Source organism: Cornus florida, unplaced genomic scaffold, assembly GCF_030987335.1.
Source record: "Cornus florida cultivar Cherokee Brave unplaced genomic scaffold, ASM3098733v1 CherokeeBrave_3.0.0_Hap2_Chr01, whole genome shotgun sequence".
NCBI classification, from domain to species: domain Eukaryota; kingdom Viridiplantae; phylum Streptophyta; class Magnoliopsida; order Cornales; family Cornaceae; genus Cornus; species Cornus florida.
In genome coordinates, this window is record NW_026775571.1 from 97,143,165 (window position 1) to 97,165,360 (window position 22,196).

A 22,196-nucleotide genomic window follows, 5' to 3' on the forward strand; every position below is an offset into this window, starting at 1 on the left:
AGTTGTAAAATATTTACGATAAAAAAAATATATTAAAATTTAACAAAAATAATTCATTCACTTATTTTCAGTAAATTATTTTATACGCTTTACTTGATGGATTCGACGTCAATCTCGACTTACACCTAAACCTTTAACAAATACCGAAAAAATAAAAATAAAAAATATTTTATTTATAAATAAAAAAATCTTTTTCACAAAAAAAAATTTTAGGTCGAAACAAACCGAGCAGAAAAGCAAGACAGAAAAATAAGTTTACGGCATTTAAAATAAGTCACTATATACAAATAAACCGAACAATTCATGAAAGATCCATCACATGGATCTCCCAATAGTGTTTACAAATACAAATAGTTGAGATGCAACAGTCACGGCTAATGGAGCAAGATATACCGAGAGAGAGCATTACATTCATATAGAATCAACAACCATCAAGACTATAGTTCATAATGGTGCATCATATACCATCAACCCATACATAAATACATATACATAACAACATTGACCTGACAACAAACAAAAGCAGAAACCTATACTAGAAACAGTGCATGCAACATGGTCATGACCATCTTGATGCCACTCTTAAAAGCAAAGCCCATTTTTATTGTGAACTCTCAACATGATCGAGTGAGCTTCCCTAGTTATGCTTGTTGGCAACATTGCACTGTTTTCTGATCTCACCCTTTGTGCCAGTGAGTGGATTGTTCTCAGAGAGAATTGTTAGGGCTCTTGCAAACTCCTTGAAGAAGTAGTCATTGTCCTTTGCCATTTTCTTCACATAGGGCTTTGTTCTCTTGTCCGTAGCTAGTTGATGATCCACTATCAACAACCCCTTGTTGTCCAATATGTTCCTGTAGTAGTTGTTGTCGAAGATCATCGGCGTGCCACGGTCATTTCTCACATACTGCACTGCCCTCGGGTCCGGGATTGCATCCGGGCACTTGTGGAGCATGTGCTCAACATGGTTAGGGTTCAGCACAGGGTCCACCTCTGGGTATAAACGGTGCACCAACTTCACACAGTGGGTTCGCCCCACGCTGTGGGAACCTATGAATCACAATTACAACAACAAATGGTGGAAAATTTTAGCCATTCATGTTGCTTCAATTTCATATGCAAAATTATTGATATAATCCTATGTCACATAACTGCTAGTTGTAATTATAAATGACATCTATGATGCCGTGCTATACATGTAAGCTGTTATGTATATGACTTATGTACCTATTGATAGTGGGCTCTCATGGGACATACACCACTGCAAGGTGTACTCATATATGACATCCATTAAGATATGTAATGGTCCCATGCATTTAATGTCTAAATATACATATATATATATAACATGTATGTGATTGTGTATGTATGAATGAAGACAAATGCTGATGTATTATACCTAGCAAGGCAACAACTCCTGGTGTGTCAATACCCATAGCTCCAAACTTCTCAAGGACGACAGAGATGCTCTCATTGTGGTCTGGGAGGTATTGCTCAAGTACATCTGCTCTGCTCTTCCTACCATCTCTTCTTCCAGTTTTAAGAGGGATGTAAGGACCTCCAAGCTAACAACAAGTTCCAAAATTTATTGAAGTTAATTAGTATGCTAATAAAATTCTTATAATTCATATAAAATATACAAAACATGGAGGACCAGTAAAGGTGTGTTTTTTTTTTTTTTTTTTTGAATGGCCTTACCGGAATGCTTTCTTTGACAATTTTTATTATATCTTCTTCATCTATAAATTATTTCTAAGATGCTATTTTGGGTTATTTTTTATATTATCAAGAGAGCAAGATTTGTTTGTATAAGTGGAATAAGAATATTCAAAAGCCCTTTTGAAATTGGTAGCTTTAAAGGGAAATAGATAAGAATTCTAGTCATAGACTGAAAATTCATATTCAGTACAACATCAAAGAGCAAAGTCCTTGTTGGAGTTTCAAACACCAAAAAAAACATCTGTCAGAGAGAACTGAACTACAAACACACCCATTTAGTAAAACAAAATCAGTTTTTTTAGTACAATTGTTGTAGATCTAGTCCAGATGCAGACATATAGAATTCATATTGAGATAAAACCACAAGTGCGAGCAGAAACGGATTTAGAAATCCATACGAGGAAAAAAATTTATATAGAGAGATTTTTTCATAATTTCAGTGGGAACAGTTTTAAAATTTTATGAATATAAATACAAAAAAAATATAAATTTAAGGGCATAAAATATAATAATAAAACAATTCAGTAGGGGCATATGCCCGTACTGAGCCCATGGTACATCTGTGCCTAAGTACTGAGTACGAGTGATACGAACGGTCAGGCTGTTACAACACACGTGCAGTAACAGTTGAGGATTCAGACATGAACTTAGTCAGGATTCTCTAGAGAACAGATTGTAAGAAAAACAGAGTAAATCAAGGAGTTGAATATACACACAGTCTAAGATTGCTAAATAAAGGGATGAGAAATTGAAGTTACCGAAACAACGCCCTCCCTTGCAGACAAGACAAGGATATCTGAGCAGGAAACAACATCAGGGCACTCCCTCTCAACAGCTGCTTTAATTTCATCAAGATACCTAAAGTTCCTGAGCCCAAAGCTCCTGTCTGTCTCCTTCTCAGACAAGCTCCTCCTTGTTGAGTCCAACAGTAGTGAAGCATCGCATGACTGCTCCCACAAAACAAAACACACATTAATATTCACATAAAAAAGAGTTAGTCCAGTGGACGAGGCTACCCTGCAGCCTTTCCTCCACATACGGAGAGACTGCCTTCGTTATCGTTTCGAACTCGCTATTTATATTCAAGAAAGAAAAAAAGAACGAAAGCAAGACAAAAGGAGTAGTTGTGCAGTATACATACCTCAACAGCACAGTCATGGAAGATGTTTCTTAGCCATGAAAATGCAGTGTTCTTGTGGCGCTTATAGAGAAGCTTGACCTGTTCTCTGATAATGTCTTCGGCTTGAGGACATGTATCTTTGTAGAAGTTCATAACCAGACCTGGGTCCTCATTCTCATCTGCGAAAGCAGACTTGAGAGACACCACTGTGAAGGATAAGACTACTAAGAAAAAAAGAGCTTTGGAACCCATCTCTCTATGTTCACTGATACTGAATTGGAGCACCTGAATAGTTCTTAAATAATGGAAGGAGAGATGAATTTGCTAATATAAAAAGTATTTGCTGACACTTCTTAATTAATCGGAGTAATGACTTTAATTGGAGTTATGACTTTGATGCTTTGGCTTTTATGACATTTGCAATTTTCCTGTAGCATTCACTGCCTTGAGAGAATCAAGTCACGGGTATTTATTACCGTAACAGAGTTCAAAAACTAATTTTAATGGATAATAGTTTTCAAATGTATCAATTTGACAGACTATTCTAAACCCACAATTTCTTTCTTTAGATCGGTTGAAGTCAAAATGTGGTGAATGAGTCTGTGTAAGCACGTGTGCAGGTGGCACTAGGCTACCACATTGGACCAAATGTAAGTACATAAGTTCACATTGGTAAATAGTATATATAGATTCAGTACTTTTTCATAACATAATACTTTTTAAAATCGTAATAACCGTGAATTTATCAGCACTCTAAAATTAAACGTGTTTAACAACTTATCGAATGGTTCACGTGACCATGTCCTTCCAACTTATCGAGTGGTCCACGTGACCATGTCCCTCACTTGTGTGATAATGCCGCGTGTAAGAGAAGCGGGCCGTGATATGTGGAACAGAGGATCTGGACCCAGACTCTTTATGTTGACCGGCTTCATCATAACATCCATCTCCTCCAATCTTTTTACCCTTCAAATTTTAATGTGATTATATTTTATTTGAAAATTGTTGCTTTCGATAATGTATTCTTTAATTACATTGTTTATACAATATGAAAATCTTATACACATTCAGCGTCCATGTGACGGCGCTCCTAATTTATTTTAAAGAATATGTCAAAGTTGATGATGTAACGAAAAATAAAAAAATATATATATAAAATAAAAAAGACTACAAGATTTTCATATATAATAATGTCAAAATTAATTTATGTTTATATAAGTGTGTCAGTGTGGGTGTGGTGTGACAGCAGTGCATTGTAAAGTTAGTACTATCTCCAGTAACTTGGCCTGCAAAATGAATAGATAAACATAAATAGGAATAGTCATTTTTAGAAATTTGAATTACTATAATTTATAGCTTATCTGTTTGTTGTACGATTATATTTAATTTTCTATTTACTGAAAGTTGTTTAGAGGGAACATCAAGCAACTTAAAAAGTAATGAATAAATTCAACACACATGTGAGAGAGCTCAAACTGAGGACATCTGTCTCACTTCACAATTTAAATGGACACAATTAGATATTATAAGAAATTATTGGATGGCCCTCGTTACAGCTCATGTTGGAAAATTATTAGATGGTATGTGCTTCCCTTCAATCACTACTCATGTTCAATTTTTTTAATATTTTGTGAGTAATGTTATCAAGAGTTTTTCAAATTTAAGTCTAAAATGATAGATGTATTAAATAATTTATTTAATTTTTTAAAAATTATAAAAAAAATTTATCTCAATTTAATTATTAATAATAAAAAGTTCGTAGTCTTATCACGAAGGAACTCTTATCACGAGAAATTTTCATAATAATTATTTCTATTTTATTAAACTTTTTAAGTATACATTTTTCTAATTAAAAAATTCTGATTGAATCAGAACAGGAAAACATCTAATAGTTTCCCTCCATGTGCTAAACTGGATTACCTTTAGTATGAAAATTAGCAAAAGAAAAAAGTTATGTTACCTTTCACTTTCAAATTGGGGAAACCCAAAATAAATTAATTTTGCATTATTACAAAAGAGGAATTTGCTTTTCAAAACTTTTACAAGTTGATTAGGAGAAGATACAAGGAAGATGGCTAAATTAGGATGTGACCGATTTAAAGATCCACTTCTCATGATTAAACACTTGGCAATTTTGAGGACAGATTTTGTAATTTCACATGGCTGTTCAAAGTTGAGTGACAAAGTTGAAGATAGCCTCTCATTGTTGAAGATCATTAAGTGACAAAGTTGAATTTGTGGGTATCTACGATATACTATATAATTGTGGTGGGTCAGAAGTTGTCATCCATGTAATATAAATTATGCAAAGCTCATTGCAAGAGGACACTAATAGTTAAAGAAAGGAAGACTATTATATTCTTAATATCTTATTAGAGGGGACAAAATAATTTAGATTGAATGACTTTGATTTTGAGTTAAACAATGAGAAGAAGGCGCCCCCAAGCCCAAAGATGGACTCATAGGCTCAGTGGCACTTAGCTATATGGCTCTTTAAGCTTTCCCTATATACCCTCTCATTGGATTTGTAATTGGACATTGAGATGTTAAGGGCACTTCTTCTCTTATCCTCTTTATCGTAAAGTTGAAATGAATTGATAGTGTAGAGTTTGATAAATATTGTATATTAACACTCAATTCTGTTCGAAGGTTGGGGTTTGAGGGCTTGCCCACGACTCTAATTTTTGAAGGATATTTAAGTAATTTTCCTACTTGTCATTTTGCTCTAGTACGATGGTATATATTCATTTTGAACTCTCTGTATCCACTGCTGTTTTTATTATTATAGTGAAATCTCTGCAACCCTTTGGACGTAGCCTTGAATTTTGGGTTAACTACGTAAAATTTTTGTGTTCTTATTGTGTGTGTGTTAGATCTCTTTATTATATTTTTTATTTAATTTCGCAACCGTTTATTGAGTGTTTTATTATTATTATTATTATTATTATTGGAATACTCTTGTTTTTGGCTAGAAAACTAAATTATTTATCAAAATATATGGATAATTCAATGACGTGAAACTCCAAACACTTTCTCAAACTAAGATGACATTTTGACTAAAATCTTAAAGTGGTCTGATTATTAAAAGAAATTATTAGCTCCATATCAATTGCAAGGAAGTTATATATATTTTTCATTCTTTTCATTTGCAAATTGAAAGAGTAACCTTTGGAAATGATTCTTGATCTAATATGTTATTCAATGAGAACATGAATTCATTATTATTTTATAATCTACCTAATATATGCTTAATTAGACTAATATACAAACTTTAATTAAGTGGGGGTGCATAAAATGTTCTAACGTTGGAGTCGTTACCTTACTCGCAAAATGTATAAGAGTTGAATGTCTCTGATTTTCATCCGCTATATCAATTTTCTTTTAAGATGGACAATTTAGTCAAACGATGTGATGATTCAATAAATTTTATATATTAACTTTTAAATATGACTTTTTTTTAACTTAATTAATAAATAATTATTGTAAATACGATTTATGAGTGGTTAATGCATGTGGAAGAATTTTAAATTTCAAGTATGACTTTCTCTAACTTGACCTAACTAATGAATACGAATTATGAAGGCTTTAATACATTTGTGTTGTACTCGAAGTCATACAATCCTCCTCAATGAGTATCGCTTTCATGCTCATAGCACGCCCTGCACGCGTTTTTGCTCCTATTGCCGCTATTTGTGATTTAATTTTGTCACTTTCCTCCTCCCATTTTTGAATTTTTTTTTTACTTTCGTTCTTACTTTACGTGACTAGGTTGTACTCTTACAATGGTTTTATTGGATTGTTACTTTTGATAAGTACATTTTGTACGTGGTAAAAAATGGATAAGCCAAGCTGATAAGCTGGACCTGGGTGTGGAGCCTGCGAGCCATAGTGACCACCGACACTTTCTATTCCTTTGGGCCCCACTTCTCACTCATAGGCGTTGCTAAGCTCGGCATGGGCATTTTGGTCATTTTGTCCGAAATTGTTTAGCCTCCTTCCCATTTCAGTTTCTGTTTAAATTATTTTTCTCCATCCTCCCTGTCCATGTCGCACCACGCCTTACTCAATTATTTTTTTAAAAAAAATTATTTTCAGTGTTTTTTTTTAATAAATTATTAATGAGAGTAAATTCAACATAAAAATAATGTTTTTGCTGTAAGAGTGTTTTAAAAAAATGAGAAACGCATTTGGAAATAATATTTTAAGCGTTTTGTTTTTAGCCCGTGTCACGCTACTATTATGATTTTGGGTCATGAATAATTGTCAAAATGAGAAAAAATAATTTTTTGGTATTTTAGTTTTGGAACGTTGTTTACAAAATGACTCATTTGACATGCGTTTTGTTTTAGGCATTTTGTTTTTGGTTAAAACAGAAACAACGTTTTTGCTGTACGAGTGTTTTGGAAAAAAATCGAAAAGTACGTTTGGGAATGATGTTTTGTTGTGAAATGTTTGGACCATGTTGCGATATTGTTATGATTTTGAGTCATGAACATTGTCAAAATAAGAAAAAATATTTTTTGGTATTTTAATATTAGGCCACTGTTCACGAAATATTTTAGTACTGTGTAAAATAAAATAAGACCAAACTAAACATGCTTTTGTTACCAAAATTGACAGTAGCCCAAAAATAAACAAAATAACACCAAATATACTTTTGTTTTGTAACCAAAATTAACACAACGCATGCCACCAAACGAGAAAATTAGGAATTGACATGGGAGAATACAAAACTCAATTAATATACTTAATGAGAATTCAATTACTGTAGTATATTTTAATATATTTTTAAATAAAGTAGACCGGTCTGACCGTAAATTTGGAAAAGAAAAAAAAAATAATCTATGCGTGATCACATCGATTGAATGAAGTTAATTATTTTCTCTGTCTCACATTAGAGGTCCATTTTTAGAAATGGGAGTTTTTAAGGAGACATAACTTTAATGCATTGTCTCTTTTTAAAATTATCAATTTGTCCCTTCCTAATTTAAATATATATAATTATAAAATTTGAATTTTTTAAAAAAGATAAAAGATAATGATGGAAATATAAAATTTATTTGTTTTGACTTTTAAAATGAATACCTAATTTAGAAGATATAAAAAGAGAATAATAGATTATTAATATAAGACTGAGGGAGTACAATAAATAGAAACTCGGGTTACTGGGCGGGATTTCAAAATGGTACAGAGTACCAAAAACTGAGATTGACTGTCACTGCATTTAAATTTCTTTTCATTTCGGCTGCAATAAACGTGTGTGTGTATTTTTTTTCCCTGAAATGCGCTGAGCTTGTAAATTTCTCAATTTTACGTCAAAATTTTATGTCAAAACCACCTTTATTCAGTTCAAATAATGCTTGATTTGAATATGAATTTATAAAAACAGAATCCAATTTATTAATTTTATTTTTAAAAAATAATATATATTCTCATAATAATAGAATTTTGACGTTATTCTATACTACATATCCAACACAATTAAAGAAGTCAAAAAATTCTGTCAAATTTGGCCTTATCAGATGCTTATCTTCCACATTCGTACAGGAATCCATAAAAATTAATAGCCATCTGAATTGGGTAACATGCTCATTCAACTCACACTGATATATAAATACAGCATATACATATATATACATAAAAATTTCAAGCTACTGTTCATACTAAATGGCAAACTAGCACATCATGTGAATTTGGATGCATACTTTCAGATATTCATGTTCAATTTAGTACCACCCACCAACTTGAAATCTGGAACCTGGTGCTTGTTTATTAAAGAATATCCAAATTGCAGTACAACGTGGCGTTTTGTACTTCAGTGAATGGCTATGATCATTTTACATAGGTAAAGTGATCATAGTCGTTCAATGCAATAGAACACTGGTGCTGTCCTTGCTCATGAAGGTGAAGCAACATTCAATAATTCAGTCCTGGGAGGTGCTGTCCTCGCTTGTGAAGGTGAAGCAACGTTCAATAATTCAGTCCTTGGAGGTTGGGGGTTGATAGAAATGGGTGTGGGGTTGGCATGTTTGATGCTTGCCATGATAGCTTTAAGGCTTGGTTTTGAAGTTGGGACTTCTCAAATATATATATATATATATATATTAAATTGTCATTTTATTATTATTATTATTATTTTCAATTTTTAAACAAAATGTAGGACCATCCATTTATTTTTAGTTTCCAAATGCCGGCACTATGTTCAAGTTCTAAACCAATTGACTAAAGAATTTAAAGAACATTTTTTACTAATTTCTTAATCTATATTTTTCCAGACTCTAATTCCAAAACCATGAGCAGCTAAATTTTATAGTTACCGTGTCATTCTTATTCACCCACTGATGGTTCAATAATAATATGTAATTATAAAATTATGAAAGAGATAAATAAGGATAATAATTTTTTTTTTTTTTTTGAAATAAATTCAGTCACCTTTCTTGTTTTCTTTATTTATTATTTTCTTAATTTTATAATTATAAATTATGTGTGTATTTATAATTGGACCACAACTGATTAGGCAAATCTTACCTAAATTATATAATTCAAAACACAAAATTAGGCTATATATAAGTAGTGCATATATATATATATATATCAACTATTATTATGATATTACGCTTCGTATGAATAAATTTCTAGCTGGATGTACAAGGCATTATTTTCGTGTGTGTGGGTGTGTGTGTATATATATATATATATGCACTATTATTATGAAATTACGCTTCGTATGAATAAATTTCTAGCTGGATGTACAAGGCATTATTTTCGTGTGCGTGTGTGTATAAAAGGTATGATTAATCTGCCATATGGACAATCAAATTATATTTTAATTTAAGGCCCATCTCACGACGACATTGAGTTGTGGGAATACATTTTGAAATTTGCAACATGAAAACCCAGTCCTTCAGTTCTATTATATTGGCTTAATAAGTGTGTGTATATATATATATATATTTATTTATTTATTTTCCTGTCTAACACGTCTCGTGAAGCAAAATAAATATATGAATATAGTAATAAGATTGCAATTTGCAACACGGAATTGTAGGGGTTAGTCTTGACTCAATCTAAACATAAACATAATGAAACTAGACTCAGTTCAATTGTCAACTCACACTATGCGTGCACTCCAAGTTTAATCCGTTTTTAAGTATTTAAATTCTGATTAGAAAATATCATAACGGAATTTAGATTGATTTCAAGTTGATTCAATTAATTTTACATTATAAAAATTGAAAAATAAAACGTCCCCATCAAAAAATAAAAAATGTTGAAACCCAGAATTCTGAAAGATGTTGAAGTTTCTGAAAAAAAAAAAGTTGGATTTAAGAAGGTTAGGTACCGTTTTAGGAATCAAAATATGTAGTTTTTTTATTTTTTTTCATTTCAAAATAAGAGATAGAAGGTTCGAGTCTCTTAAAAAATATATATAAAAAATAGGGACCGTATTAGTGTCAGCTGAGCAACGGATTTGTGAATAAATATCACCGTTATGTTCGGATTAATATGATTTTTCACTTCCAAGCTATGATTCGAATCAATCTTAACAATTTTATTATTTTTTGAACCGAAATCGTACCGTTGAGTCATAAAATTAAACCGAATCGTGTGGTTTAGATTAATTCGAATTGCAGTTTGAAGAATTTTGTGTGCAGCCTTAGTCATTGTTTGTAATAATCCGTTACACCATGTCATCGTTGCAATCCAATGGTAAAGTAAGGAATGTGTTAGTGGTTTTTGAGAAGAGACATTATGGGCTTGTCCAAAAACTGAAGTGACAATGGCTTCTTGGCCTATTTGGAAACTGGATTGGGCCACATGTTGGGCTTATCCTGTGATGCCTCCCATTTGCTGCTTGACCAATTGTCAATAATAGGCCGTCAGAATACTATTTTATTTATTTATTTATTTATTTGCTTTTTTCTTTTTTCAAAAACCCGAATAACCAATAATTTGAACATGACATTTGTTGGCTTAATTTTATAAATCTCTTTATTTTTTTTGGAAATCTGTATTTAGTGTCTTATCGGTATAAAAATAAATTTGAAGATGTTGCTCTTTCCATATATTTTCATCAGATTCTTTTATCTAGCTTTATTAAATTCATGCCTTTCCCCCACCCACCCACACAAACACACACAAGACAAAATAGCAATCTATTTTTCATTAAGTAGTGATATTTGACACGCATAGTTAGGCAGAAATATTAGATAATTATTTTTAAATATAAAAAAACCAAACCTTTTACTTCCTTATCTCATGCATTAATAACCAATTAATTATATTCGGTCAAATAATTTTGTAACATTCTTTGACTCTAATATCATTAGGCTATGTTTGACAAACATGAAATTAAAATTGATGAAATTGGAGATAAGCAAATTAAAAAATTAAACCAAAATTTCTTCCAATTTTATCAATTCCAATTCCAATTCCAACATACTATACATCATGTCATTTATTTTTATAACTAACTTAGCATACATACTTAAAGACGTTTTTGGAGATTAGTGTGACTCAAAAGGTAGCACAAAATAAGAAAAAAATCTAAAAACATAAGTGGTAAAAAAAAAAAAAAAAAAAAACATTTCAATTGTGCAATAACTCTACAAAAGAAGAATTTGAACTGAAAACATAAAATATTTAAATCTAGACGTGTATAGTGTGTAAAAGGCTTACAATTACACAACTATATATTAATCATATGCTAAACAAACTATGCACAACAACATGGTAGGTCTAAATCATCTTAATACATCACTTGAATCCTATATACGAAACGAAAAAAAAAGGCTAACGCGCCCATGCATGCTAAAACAAACTACGCAAACTTAGATTTGCGGATTTTTTTTTTTTTTTTTCTACCAGTTTTTAAACCTTAACACGGGACTTATAAGCATGACCAGCTAAGTCATGATTTTTTACTTGATGAAGTATATCTTGAAGTCCAGTATTTTTCAATCTCTTCTGCTGATCTTCCCGGAATTCTTCCGGCAATCAGAGACCACCTGCTTCATATATATTACATGGTCAACTATATTACGTTGTAATCAATATGTATTAGTCAAGATAGTACGATCTCTCCTCTCCAAAGAGGATATTGAGTGTTCAAAAACCATTAAAGTTTATATTGTGGGTGCGTGCAATTTGCTTGAACTTTTCGGAATATATATATATATATATATTGCTATTATATAAGTTAATAATCACTAACCTCTCTCCAACCAATCTAAACATCCTAGCTATGAGCATTTCTTCATCTTCAGAGAATTCTGGCTTTGAATCCGGATTTGTTGCTTCTACAAGAGCAAATTACCAAGAACATTAGACAGGAGAAATCGAAAACAGAGATGGGAGTAGAGTGAAATAAGATTAGAAACCAAAAAATTGAAATGTGTACCTTTTTTATCCTCATTATTGGAGGTGTGGTGATGATCCAAGTCCCCCATTTCTTCACAAGCTAGAACTCTGTGGAAGTCAATAAAGGTCTACTAGTTGTATGTGTTATATATATATATATGAAAGGAAAATGAATGGCATTTATATAGATTTGGAGGAGACAGAAATGGTGGTTGAGAAGATAAAGACTGGTAGTTCTCAATTATGATAGGTTGTTGGAGGTGTAGTTCGTTGAGTTGGCCTTTTATGTCTAAAAGAACAAACATAAACCATCCAAGTGCATATGCAATGTCTTTTCTTTATTACTATAATGTTTATCTTCCTAATCATTATCTATATTTTCTCTTTGTATGCTACTCTCTCTCTCTCACACACACACACACACAGTAATAATGCCAGCACATTTTACCTTATCCATAAACTGAAGTGGAGTCCAGTGACCACCCACATCCATTGCACCACTTTTTATGTCTTCAAAAATATATATGGTTTGATCTTCTACCACCATTTTGTTATTTCGTATAGTGTTTTTTCATGATTAACATGTATACAATATCCAAGAGAGTGCGTGTTTCCTGATCGATCTTGATTGATGGAATGTATATTAATTGTATGTTTGAATCATGATTATCATCATGAGCTGTTTCCTGGATTTATCTGTATTCTGTCGTGTACGAATGGACACATTATCTGCAAAAATTATCGTGTTTTTCAGAGCAAGGTTATTTGATAAATTTTCATTATATTCCACGAAGTAAGCACATTTAATTTTTTGTTCTTGTCTTATGAAGAGCCGTCATATTAAATTTGATGTTAATCTTAATTCTGATTTAGAATTTAAATCTAAACCTGATTGGATCAAATTAGATCCATTTTGTATTTGTAGGAGTTTGAAAAAATAATTAATATTACTAATATGTTGAAAGAATGTAAGAAAGAGGTAGGGAGGGGTGACTGGGAAATTGTACAGACAATGGGACAGGCGCCTTGGAGTGATGTCGGCAGGTAGCGCCCATGGCGCGTCTGTGGAGTGCCCAGTGGTGGCCGGGGAGGAGGGGCGCCTTAGTACGATACCCCTTGAGGGGGTGCCCGTACTATATAAGGCATCATATAAAACATATACATTTACTTACGTGTTATCATGTGATCCAGAATTATGTTATAATTTATTATTATTATTTTGGACAAATTATAAATTATTGACCCATTACTTCATTGGTCATTTATAACATTCTTATATCTTGTCGAACTTTTGTCACGTGTCAGTACATCATATGTCAATGTGTTCTATTATTTTTATAATCCTAACGTGAACGCTACATCTGAATAAGTCATGGGTTGTCATATGATATTATTATATCATATGCCCTGGCGAGCTTCTTGCTCAATCCGGCCTCAATAACTCTTTTTTTACATGAAGAAATTATTAAATGATTTTCAGACTAATTATATCAAACACGGACCAATCACATGTTATAAATAACCAATAAAGTGAGTCAAGTGGACTGGGCAATAATTTTTATATAATCGTCCTATTATCTCCTTGCCTAAATTCTCTATCATACCCTCTCATACTTTCACTTTCTTCCCTTTGTATTGTATTGGAAATACCTGTCTTTCAAAATCTAATCCTAATTTACATAGTATCAACTCAAATATGACTAAGTTATAATATATTTTTCTTTTTAGATATTCTACAAATAATTTTAAAAATTGGATAAGTTTAGTAAAATAATAATGTGGAATTACTTAGCTGTAAAATTTTGCAATTATAACATACGGACTAGTCTAATAAAAAATAAAATAAATATAAAATAAACAGACAAAAAAAAAATATTATTTATTTATTTATGGGTCTAAGCTTTGGACTCAACTTTTTGTACTATTATTATACTTGATTTTTTTAAAAATAAATGACACAATTACTTTCAAAAAGTGAAGGTTAAACTACAATGACCTCCTTCAGGTTTGACTCAGTAATAAATAAATATGAAGTTTCTTATTTTTTTTGTAACAAGTCCCCTGAGGTTTGCTCCATTTTGCAAAGACCTTCCTTTCAACAAAATCAGTAGTTTTTGTTAGGAAAAATAGTTAAAGTTAAAATACCTTGCAGCCATTAGATAGCTAACAATATGTGAGTGTATTTTTATCCTTTGGATCTATGAAGCTCACTTATGCGTCTTTGGTAACCATATGTGAATTAGATGTTGTTCAAAAAATAATAAAACTGTTAAGATTGATTCGAATGGTGAGAAATTACAGATCTTGATTCCTAAAAAGGTTACCTTCCACAAAAAAATAAAATAATAAAATAATAATAATAATAGTTAAAGTGACCAAAGAGCATTAATTAAGTTAAAAAGACTGTTACCCTTATACTGTCGTCAAATTACAAAAATAATTATTCTAAAGGACAAAAATGCCCTTCTCTCTCTTCCTCTCCCTCTATTGCCCATATATATATATACAAGAAATTTATATATACATATATATATGTAAATTATATATGAGGAATGCTAAAGACAGTCGCCTTAGCGACTGCCCATTCACAGTCGTTGTTCTTATTGGTGAGTAGAATTGTAATTAATGCCGTCATTAATTATAAGTTTTCAATTTTTTATGTAATATTAAAATTATTTTTTTAAGGACAAAACAACCTTTTTAAGCCTTTCATCAGTCTCCTAAGTTCTCACTTGATGACGTTTACATATATAGTGTGTATATATATATATGTAAAACGTCACTTATGCCAATATATGTATATATAGATATATGCATATATATATATAACGTTACTTTTCTTTTCTTTTTTTTCTTTTTTTTTTTCCTTGTTAGATCTGTATGGATTACTTTCCTTTTCTTTTTCCTTGTTAGATCCATATGCCAGTTTTTATAAACATGCAATCCTCAGAAAAAAATACACTCACATATTGTTAGCTATATATATATATATATATATATATATAAACACCAATATGTGAGAAAGGCAAATGAAAGGGATAAGGGTAGTTTTGTCCATAAAAATATATATTTTAATGTCTTATAAAAAGTAAAAAATATTTAATTAATAAAGCCATTAATTACAATTCTACTCACCAATAAGAACAGCATTGTGAATGATCAGTCGCCTTAGCGACTGTACTTACCCTTCCTCATTATATATCGCTCATTGACTTTACACACACAAGCATTAATGCAACTGCCGTGGAGAGAAAATCACATACCAAAGCAATATACATATCTAATTCACATATGGTTACCAATACTAATTGTAATATTTATAAATTGTGTGTGTGTGTGTGTGTATATATATATATATATATATATCTAATTCACATATGGTTACCAATACTAATTGTAATATTTATAAATTGTGTGTGTGTGTGTGTGTGTGTGTATATATATAAAGAATTCTTTTAAGCCATGGGACCCACAAAAATGTTTTAACCATTATAAAGGCCATAAGGCCATTACACAGAATCATTGTTTTCTCTCTCTCTCGGCAATGTTTTCTCTCTCTCTGTAACATTGTTTTTTTCTTTTTCTTTTCACCATTCAAAGCTTGATCCCTCATTTATCTTTGAGAATTTGGTAGAACCTTATGAAACAAAGTTAGAGAGCTCGTCGAGGCCGTCGATTTGATAGGAGCCAATCACCATTTGGCCAAACTTAGGGATTTCGAAATTAGGGCTTGGATTTAGGAATTTTGGGGGTTTTCACTTCCATTGAGGTAAGGGTGTTCTAATCTACAATTTCTTGGGTCTTTTGTGAATTTTACCCTTAAATTTGATCTTAAGCATGCTAATTTTGATTACCTAGTTTGTGGTTATTGTAAGTATGATTAATCAAAATGATAAACATGTTCTATATGTTATTTGAATTCATATACCTAACTAAATGGCTTACCTGTCAGCAGGTGAGACGTCAGTATTGGTGGAATGGAATGAAGAAGGACGTTGCACAGTTTGTGGCTAAGTGCCTTACTTGTCAGCAGGTGAAGGCCAAGCACCAGAGACCAGCTGGTTTATTACAGCCATTGCCGGTAGCGCTAGGGATGGCAACGGGGCGGGTTTGGAGCGGGTTTACCTAAATCCATCCCCGCCCCATTTAATTAATGGCAATTCCATGCCCGCCCCGTGCCCCGCGACGGGTTAAATTTTTATATCCATCCCCGCCCCAACGGTATAAAAATTATTCTCATATCCATTGTTGAAGGGACGGGACGGGGCGGAGCCCCGGCGGGGCGATAAAAATTGCCACCACTATGTTTTAATATAAAAACCCTGGAAATGGCATAACATATATGAATCCCAATAAAAATAAATAAATAAATAGCATACTCGTAGCATAATTCAAAGAACATAATCAACAAAAATAAGGGTTTAATACAACCAAATCATATCCGTTATTAATATTATATAATATATATATAGTTATATGTTTAGCGGGGCGGGGCAGGGCGGATATGAATCAGAACCCGTTCCCGCCCCATGACCCTCGACGGGTACAAAAAATATATCCATACCAGCCCCAACGGTATAAAAATTGTTCTCATATCCGTTATTGAAGTGGCAGGACGGGGCGGTAAAAATTGCCACCCCTAGGTAGCGCAGTGGAAATGGGAGGAGATTGCAATGGATTTTGTGACGAGTCTTCCTAGGTCACGGAGGGGAAATGAAACCGTAATGGTCATTATTGATAGATTGAGGCAATAAATGACGCAGAAGCACTTGATGTACTTTATGTGAAAGAGATTGTAAGATTGCATGGAGTTCCAGTGGCTATTGTTTCAGATAAGGATGCCAAGTTCACCTCGAAGTTCTTGGAAGGACTTCAAGCAGCGCTTGGCTCAGTGTTGCACCTTAGTATTGCATTCCATCCACAGACGGACGGCCAGTCGGAGCGTACCATCCAGATCTTGGAGGATATGCTTTGGGCCTGTGTACTTGACTTGGGTGGTAGTTGGGAGGATCACCTTCCACTTATTAAGTTTGCCTACAACAATAGTTATCAGGCGAGTATTCAGATGGCTCTATTTGAGACGTTGTATGGCAGACCTTGTACGTCTGCTATTTGTTGGACTGAGGTAGGCGAGACAACCGCCTTAGGACCCGACATTGTACTCGAGACTACCGAGAAGATTAAGCTTATCAGGCAGAGATTGCTTACAGCTCAGAGTCGATAGAAGATTTATGCGGATAGGCGGAGACAACCACTATCCTTTAAGGTGGGAGACCACGTTTTTCTTCGGGTTTCTCAACGGAAGAGGTTGATGAGGTTCGAGAAGAGCAGCAAGTTGTCACCACGATTCATTGGACCTTTTGAGATCTTGGACAGTGTAGGAGAGGTTGCCTACAGACTAGCATTGTCACCGCAGATGGACATAGTCCATAATGTTTTCCATGTATCGATGCTACGGAAATACGAACCGAATCCATCTCACGTTTTGAGTTGGATTGAGGTTGACATTGATGAGGATGTTTCCTACGAGGAGGGACCAGTTCAGATCCTTGACACACAGCAGAAGGTGTTGAGGAAAAAGATGATACCGTTGATAAAGGTTCTTTGGAGGCATCAAAGAGTTGAGGAGGTTACTTGGGAGCTCGAACAAGAGGTTCGCTCCAAGTATCCATAATTGTTTTCTCCCTCAGGCATGACTTGATTTCGGGGACGAAATCTTTTAAAGTTGAGAAAAATGTAATGTTTATAAATTGTATCTATATATATATATATATATATATATATATATATATATACACACACACTACCTCCGTTCCTTATTAGTAGTCCATTTTTATCTTTTTACATGTCCCAAATTAGTTTTCTTTTTTGAAAAGTCAAAGCATCTTTTCTTTATATTTTCATCATTATCCTTTATCTTTTTAAAAAATTTCAAACTTTGTAACTATATATATTTAAATTAAAAAGGACAATTTGATAATTTTAAAAAGGAACAATGCATTAATTACATGTCCCCTTAAAAAGTTATAAAACCAAAGATGGACCACTAATAAGGGACGGATGTAGTATATTAAAAGAATTCTTTTAAGCCATAGGACCCACAAAAATGTTTTAACCATTATAAAGGCCATAAGGCCTTTACACAGAATCATTGTTTTCTCTCTCTCAGCAGTATCTATTTTCTCTCTCTGTAACATTGTTTTTCTTTTTCTTTTCACCATTCAAAGCTTGATCCCTCCTTTATCTTTGAAAATTTAGTAGAACCTTGTGAAGCAAAGTTGGAGAGCTCGTCGAGGCCGTCGATTTGATAGGAGCCAATCACCATTTGGCCAAGCCTAGGGATTTCGAAATTAGGGCTTGGATTTGGGAATTTTAGGGGTTTATACTTCCATTGAGGTAGGGGTGTTCTAATCTACAACTTCTTGGGTCTTTTGTGAATTTTCCCCTTAAATTTGATCCTGATCATGCTAATTTTGATTACCTAGTTTGTGGTTGTTGTAAATATAATTAATCAAAATGATAAATGTGTTCCATAACTATTTTTATTACGGTGAATGAGCATGCTTAGTGTTGACATATTGTATGCCCTATGATTATTTATTTATTGTTTTGAAAAAATTGATGCTATGGTTATAAATAAATAAAATAAATGAATATTTAGAAATTCTTATTAAATTGTGATGATGATGTAAATGGAATGTGTAAAAGCCTATAGTTGAATTGATGATTAGAAGTATGAAATATTCATGCATCCATTTGGAAGATGAAAGGGAAAAATGTTTTCAAAATAAAGGAAATAAATTTTTGGGAAAGTATTTCTAAAAGTGTTTGTGAAAACTGGACGCCTAGGAGGCGCCTAGTGCTCCGTGTTGTTAGAAATACAAGGCAACTAATAATTGAAAGGGAATATAGTGGGGACAACAAAAACCACAAAACAATGACCTAACAATAGTAAAGGATATCTTTATATCTATTCACAGGACAGTGACAATAACTCCAATACATTGACCAAAATCAAGAAACAAACCCTAAAAGCACAACACAATAGATAGTGGGGTCTAATATAGTTTAATAGATCTAAGGGTACTGTTTAAATACAAAAAAAAAAAAAATTTGCACATGCATGCCAGTATCTCAAATATTGTGCTCGCAGAGTTCTAAAAAGTAAAAAACAAATAACTCACAAAAGTTTCAAATGATTCACAATCCCTACCAACAATCAAAAAACAAAAAACGCTCTTTCATTCCAAAATCTCAATGGTCACATAGTACAAACTATTTATACACAAAAGTCAAAAACCCTACAAACTTTGTACCAAACAAAAATAATCAAGATAACATCAAAATAATAAATAAAGTGACGATTTTAAAAGAAAAATCAACCTTTTGGTATAGTAAGAACACTTATGATTCTGTTATAAACTTATTGGAATATTCTATTCAAAAATCATACCAAACAAAAATAATCAAGATAACATCAAAATAATAAATAAAGTGATGAATTTTAAAGAAAAATCAACCTTTTGGTATAGTAAGATCACTTACGATTCTATAGGTCAGGGTGTACTAACAATATCCTTCTTCTACGATTGATTATCACAAACACAATTTCTTCTTCCTCAACACTGTTCAATAATTCACCCAACAAAATCCTAGAAATCGTACTTCAGATCCCCTAAATCGTAGTCACACTCATAAGCCCTAGCATCGCGACCTTTCCTCTTCTCTTCTCTAAGAACTCAAAACCACTCAGTCACTATCTTCACTTTACACTTAGGAATTTTACCAATATAAGCCGTATATGACTGTGAGGGTATTGATGGTATTTCACAAATTATATTTCATTTGCTTTTTTTTAAATGTTAATTATAATGGGCATTTTTGTAAATGTACAATGCCGATACCGGAAATGAGCCGGAAAGGACAGCCAGGGGGTAAAACTGATCAATTTTGATAGTTGAGGGACTGACTTCCTCGATTTTGTAGTTCAAGGGAGTTTTATGCTGATTCCTAATACTTGAGGGGGTTTTTATGTTTTTTTGCCAATTAAAAAGGACAATTTGATAATTTAAAAAGAGAATATTGCATTAATTACATGTCCCCTTAAAAAGTTATAAAATCAAAGATGGACCACTAATAAGGGACGGAGGTAGTATATTAAAAGAATTCTTTTAAGCCATGGGTCCCACAAAAATGTTTTAACCATTATAAAGGTCATAAGGCCTTTACACACAATCATTGTTTTCTCTCTCTTAGCCGTTTCTATTTTCTCTCTCTGTAACATTATTTTTCTTTTTCTTTTCACCATTCAAAGCTTGATCCCTCCTTTATCTTTGAAAATTTTGTAGAACCTTGTGAAGCAAAGTTGGAGAGCTCGTCGAGGCCATCGATTTGATAGGAGCCAATCACCATTTGGCCAAGCCTAGGGATTTCGTAATTAGGGCTTGGATTTGGGAATTTTGGGGGTTTTCACTTCCATTGAGGTAGGGGTGTTCTAATTTACAACTTTTTGGGTCTTTTGTGAATTTTTCCCTTAAATTTGATTCTGAGCATGCTAATTTTGATTACCTAGTTTGTGGTTGTTGTAAGTATAATTAATCAAAATGATAAATGTGTTCCATGACTATTTTCATTATGGTGAATGAGCATGCTTAGTGTTGACATATTGTATGCCCTATGATTATTTATTTATTTATTTATTGTTTTGAAAAAATTGATGCTATGGTTATAAATAAATAAATAAATAAAATAAATGAATATTTAGAAATTCTTATTAAATTATGATGATGATGTAAATGGAATGTGTGAACGCCTATAGTTGAATTGATGATTAGAGGCATGAGACATTCGTGCATCCATTAGGAAGATGAAAAAGAAAAATGTTTTCAAAACAAAGGAAATAAATTTTTGGGAAAGTATTTCTAAAAGTGTTTGTGAAAACCGGACACGTAGGAGGCGCCTAGTGCTCCGTGTTGTTAGTGTAGTCTAGAAAGGAGTATGGTTGAGCTAACTAGACCGGATGCGACGCCTTGGAGGTGCTTTGTGGTCATGGATAGTTAGTCAACCTTCCATTCGGGAGGCCTTGGAGGTGCCTCGGGTCGGATTACACTAACGGATTGGAAGTTGAAATGGAAATGTTTCAGAAATGGGGAGCAACATTTGCATAACATTGCACTTCATGACATTGTGGGAAATTTCTGATTGGTTGACATTTGCTACATGCTTGTTGTTGTAGTTGAGAATATGTATTCCTCATGGTATGACCCCGTTCCTTTTTACCCATTCTTTATGTGGATTCACGGGGTCATAAGAAGTGTGTCTTAGACACTTCCTACTGAGCTTATGCTCGTCCCATTATTTTTAACATTTTTCAGAATATGGAAAAGAGGTGGCGGATGACGATCCACCACAAGTTTAGACGAGATTGAAGATCTATTCTATTTTGCTATCTCTTGTATTTGAAATTTAATATTTTGTAAATGTAATTTTAACTATTTTGTGAAACTTTAATTTAATTGGTACAATGTTGTAAGTTATGGACTTTTAAATTCTAGCTACATTTTATGGACTATAACTTGATATAACTAAGGTGTGTTCCTTATTTGGATGAGATGGTGGAAGGGGATTTTTGATATGTATACAATCATTTTGAGAATGTGATATAATAATTGTATTGTGCATTGGAACAGGACATGATATGTTATTTTTAAGACCCAATGAGGCTATTGCATTTTTTTATTTATATTTCAACAGGTTGTAGATCGATTTTCTCTGCGGAGGTCATGCCGAAATTTTATATATTTTATTATTATTATTTTGGTATCTTTTTGGGTCGTTACACTAATGTCAATACTAGGGGTGTAATTTGGGTTGGTCAATCCGAACCCGATTTTTCGTAGGCTTGGACAATCATTTTTATAATTAGGGTTGGGTTTAGGTTGAAAAATCTTAACCCGAACTTAATTAGAATTGGACTTAGGTTGAGGTACTAACAATCCGA

General features: G+C 32.7%; 2 protein-coding genes across 2 annotated transcripts; both read right to left on the bottom strand.

Annotated features, from left to right (window-relative positions):
* Window positions 1-244: 244 nt before the first annotated feature.
* On the bottom strand, window positions 245-3,132 carry LOC132308256 (peroxidase 42-like). The gene is made up of 4 exons (XM_059806285.1): window positions 2,858-3,132; window positions 2,475-2,663; window positions 1,397-1,562; window positions 245-1,047 (listed from the first exon to the last, which is right to left on the bottom strand). The coding sequence occupies exons 1-4, from the start codon at window positions 3,086-3,088 to the stop codon at window positions 638-640; spliced, it is 996 nt and encodes a 331-aa protein (XP_059662268.1). The 5' UTR covers window positions 3,089-3,132; the 3' UTR covers window positions 245-637.
* An 8,324-nt stretch (window positions 3,133-11,456) lies between these two features.
* Window positions 11,457-12,384, bottom strand: LOC132308266 (transcription factor CPC-like). The gene is made up of 3 exons (XM_059806298.1): window positions 12,237-12,384; window positions 12,051-12,135; window positions 11,457-11,844 (listed from the first exon to the last, which is right to left on the bottom strand). Exons 1-3 carry the CDS (start codon window positions 12,283-12,285, stop codon window positions 11,748-11,750), a joined length of 231 nt encoding a protein of 76 aa, XP_059662281.1. The 5' UTR covers window positions 12,286-12,384; the 3' UTR covers window positions 11,457-11,747.
* Window positions 12,385-22,196: the final 9,812 nt, after the last annotated feature.

Bases quoted from the DNA above. Each gene is read 5' to 3' on its own strand.
- LOC132308256 (XM_059806285.1), bottom strand. From the start codon at position 3,088: ATGGGTTCCAAAGCTCTTTTTTTCTTAGTAGTCTTATCCTTCACAGTG. The intron at 2,664-2,857 runs GTATGTATACTG...TTGTGGGAGCAG, and splicing joins TCCATGACTGTGCTGTTGAG to TCATGCGATGCTTCACTACT. The intron at 1,563-2,474 runs GTAACTTCAATT...ACTTGTTGTTAG, and splicing joins CAAGGGAGGGCGTTGTTTCG to CTTGGAGGTCCTTACATCCC.
- LOC132308266 (XM_059806298.1), bottom strand. From the start codon at position 12,285: ATGGGGGACTTGGATCATCACCACACCTCCAATAATGAGGATAAAAAA. The intron at 12,136-12,236 runs GTACACATTTCA...TTGCTCTTGTAG, and splicing joins CAATAATGAGGATAAAAAAG to AAGCAACAAATCCGGATTCA. The intron at 11,845-12,050 runs GTTAGTGATTAT...TATATGAAGCAG, and splicing joins TTTAGATTGGTTGGAGAGAG to GTGGTCTCTGATTGCCGGAA.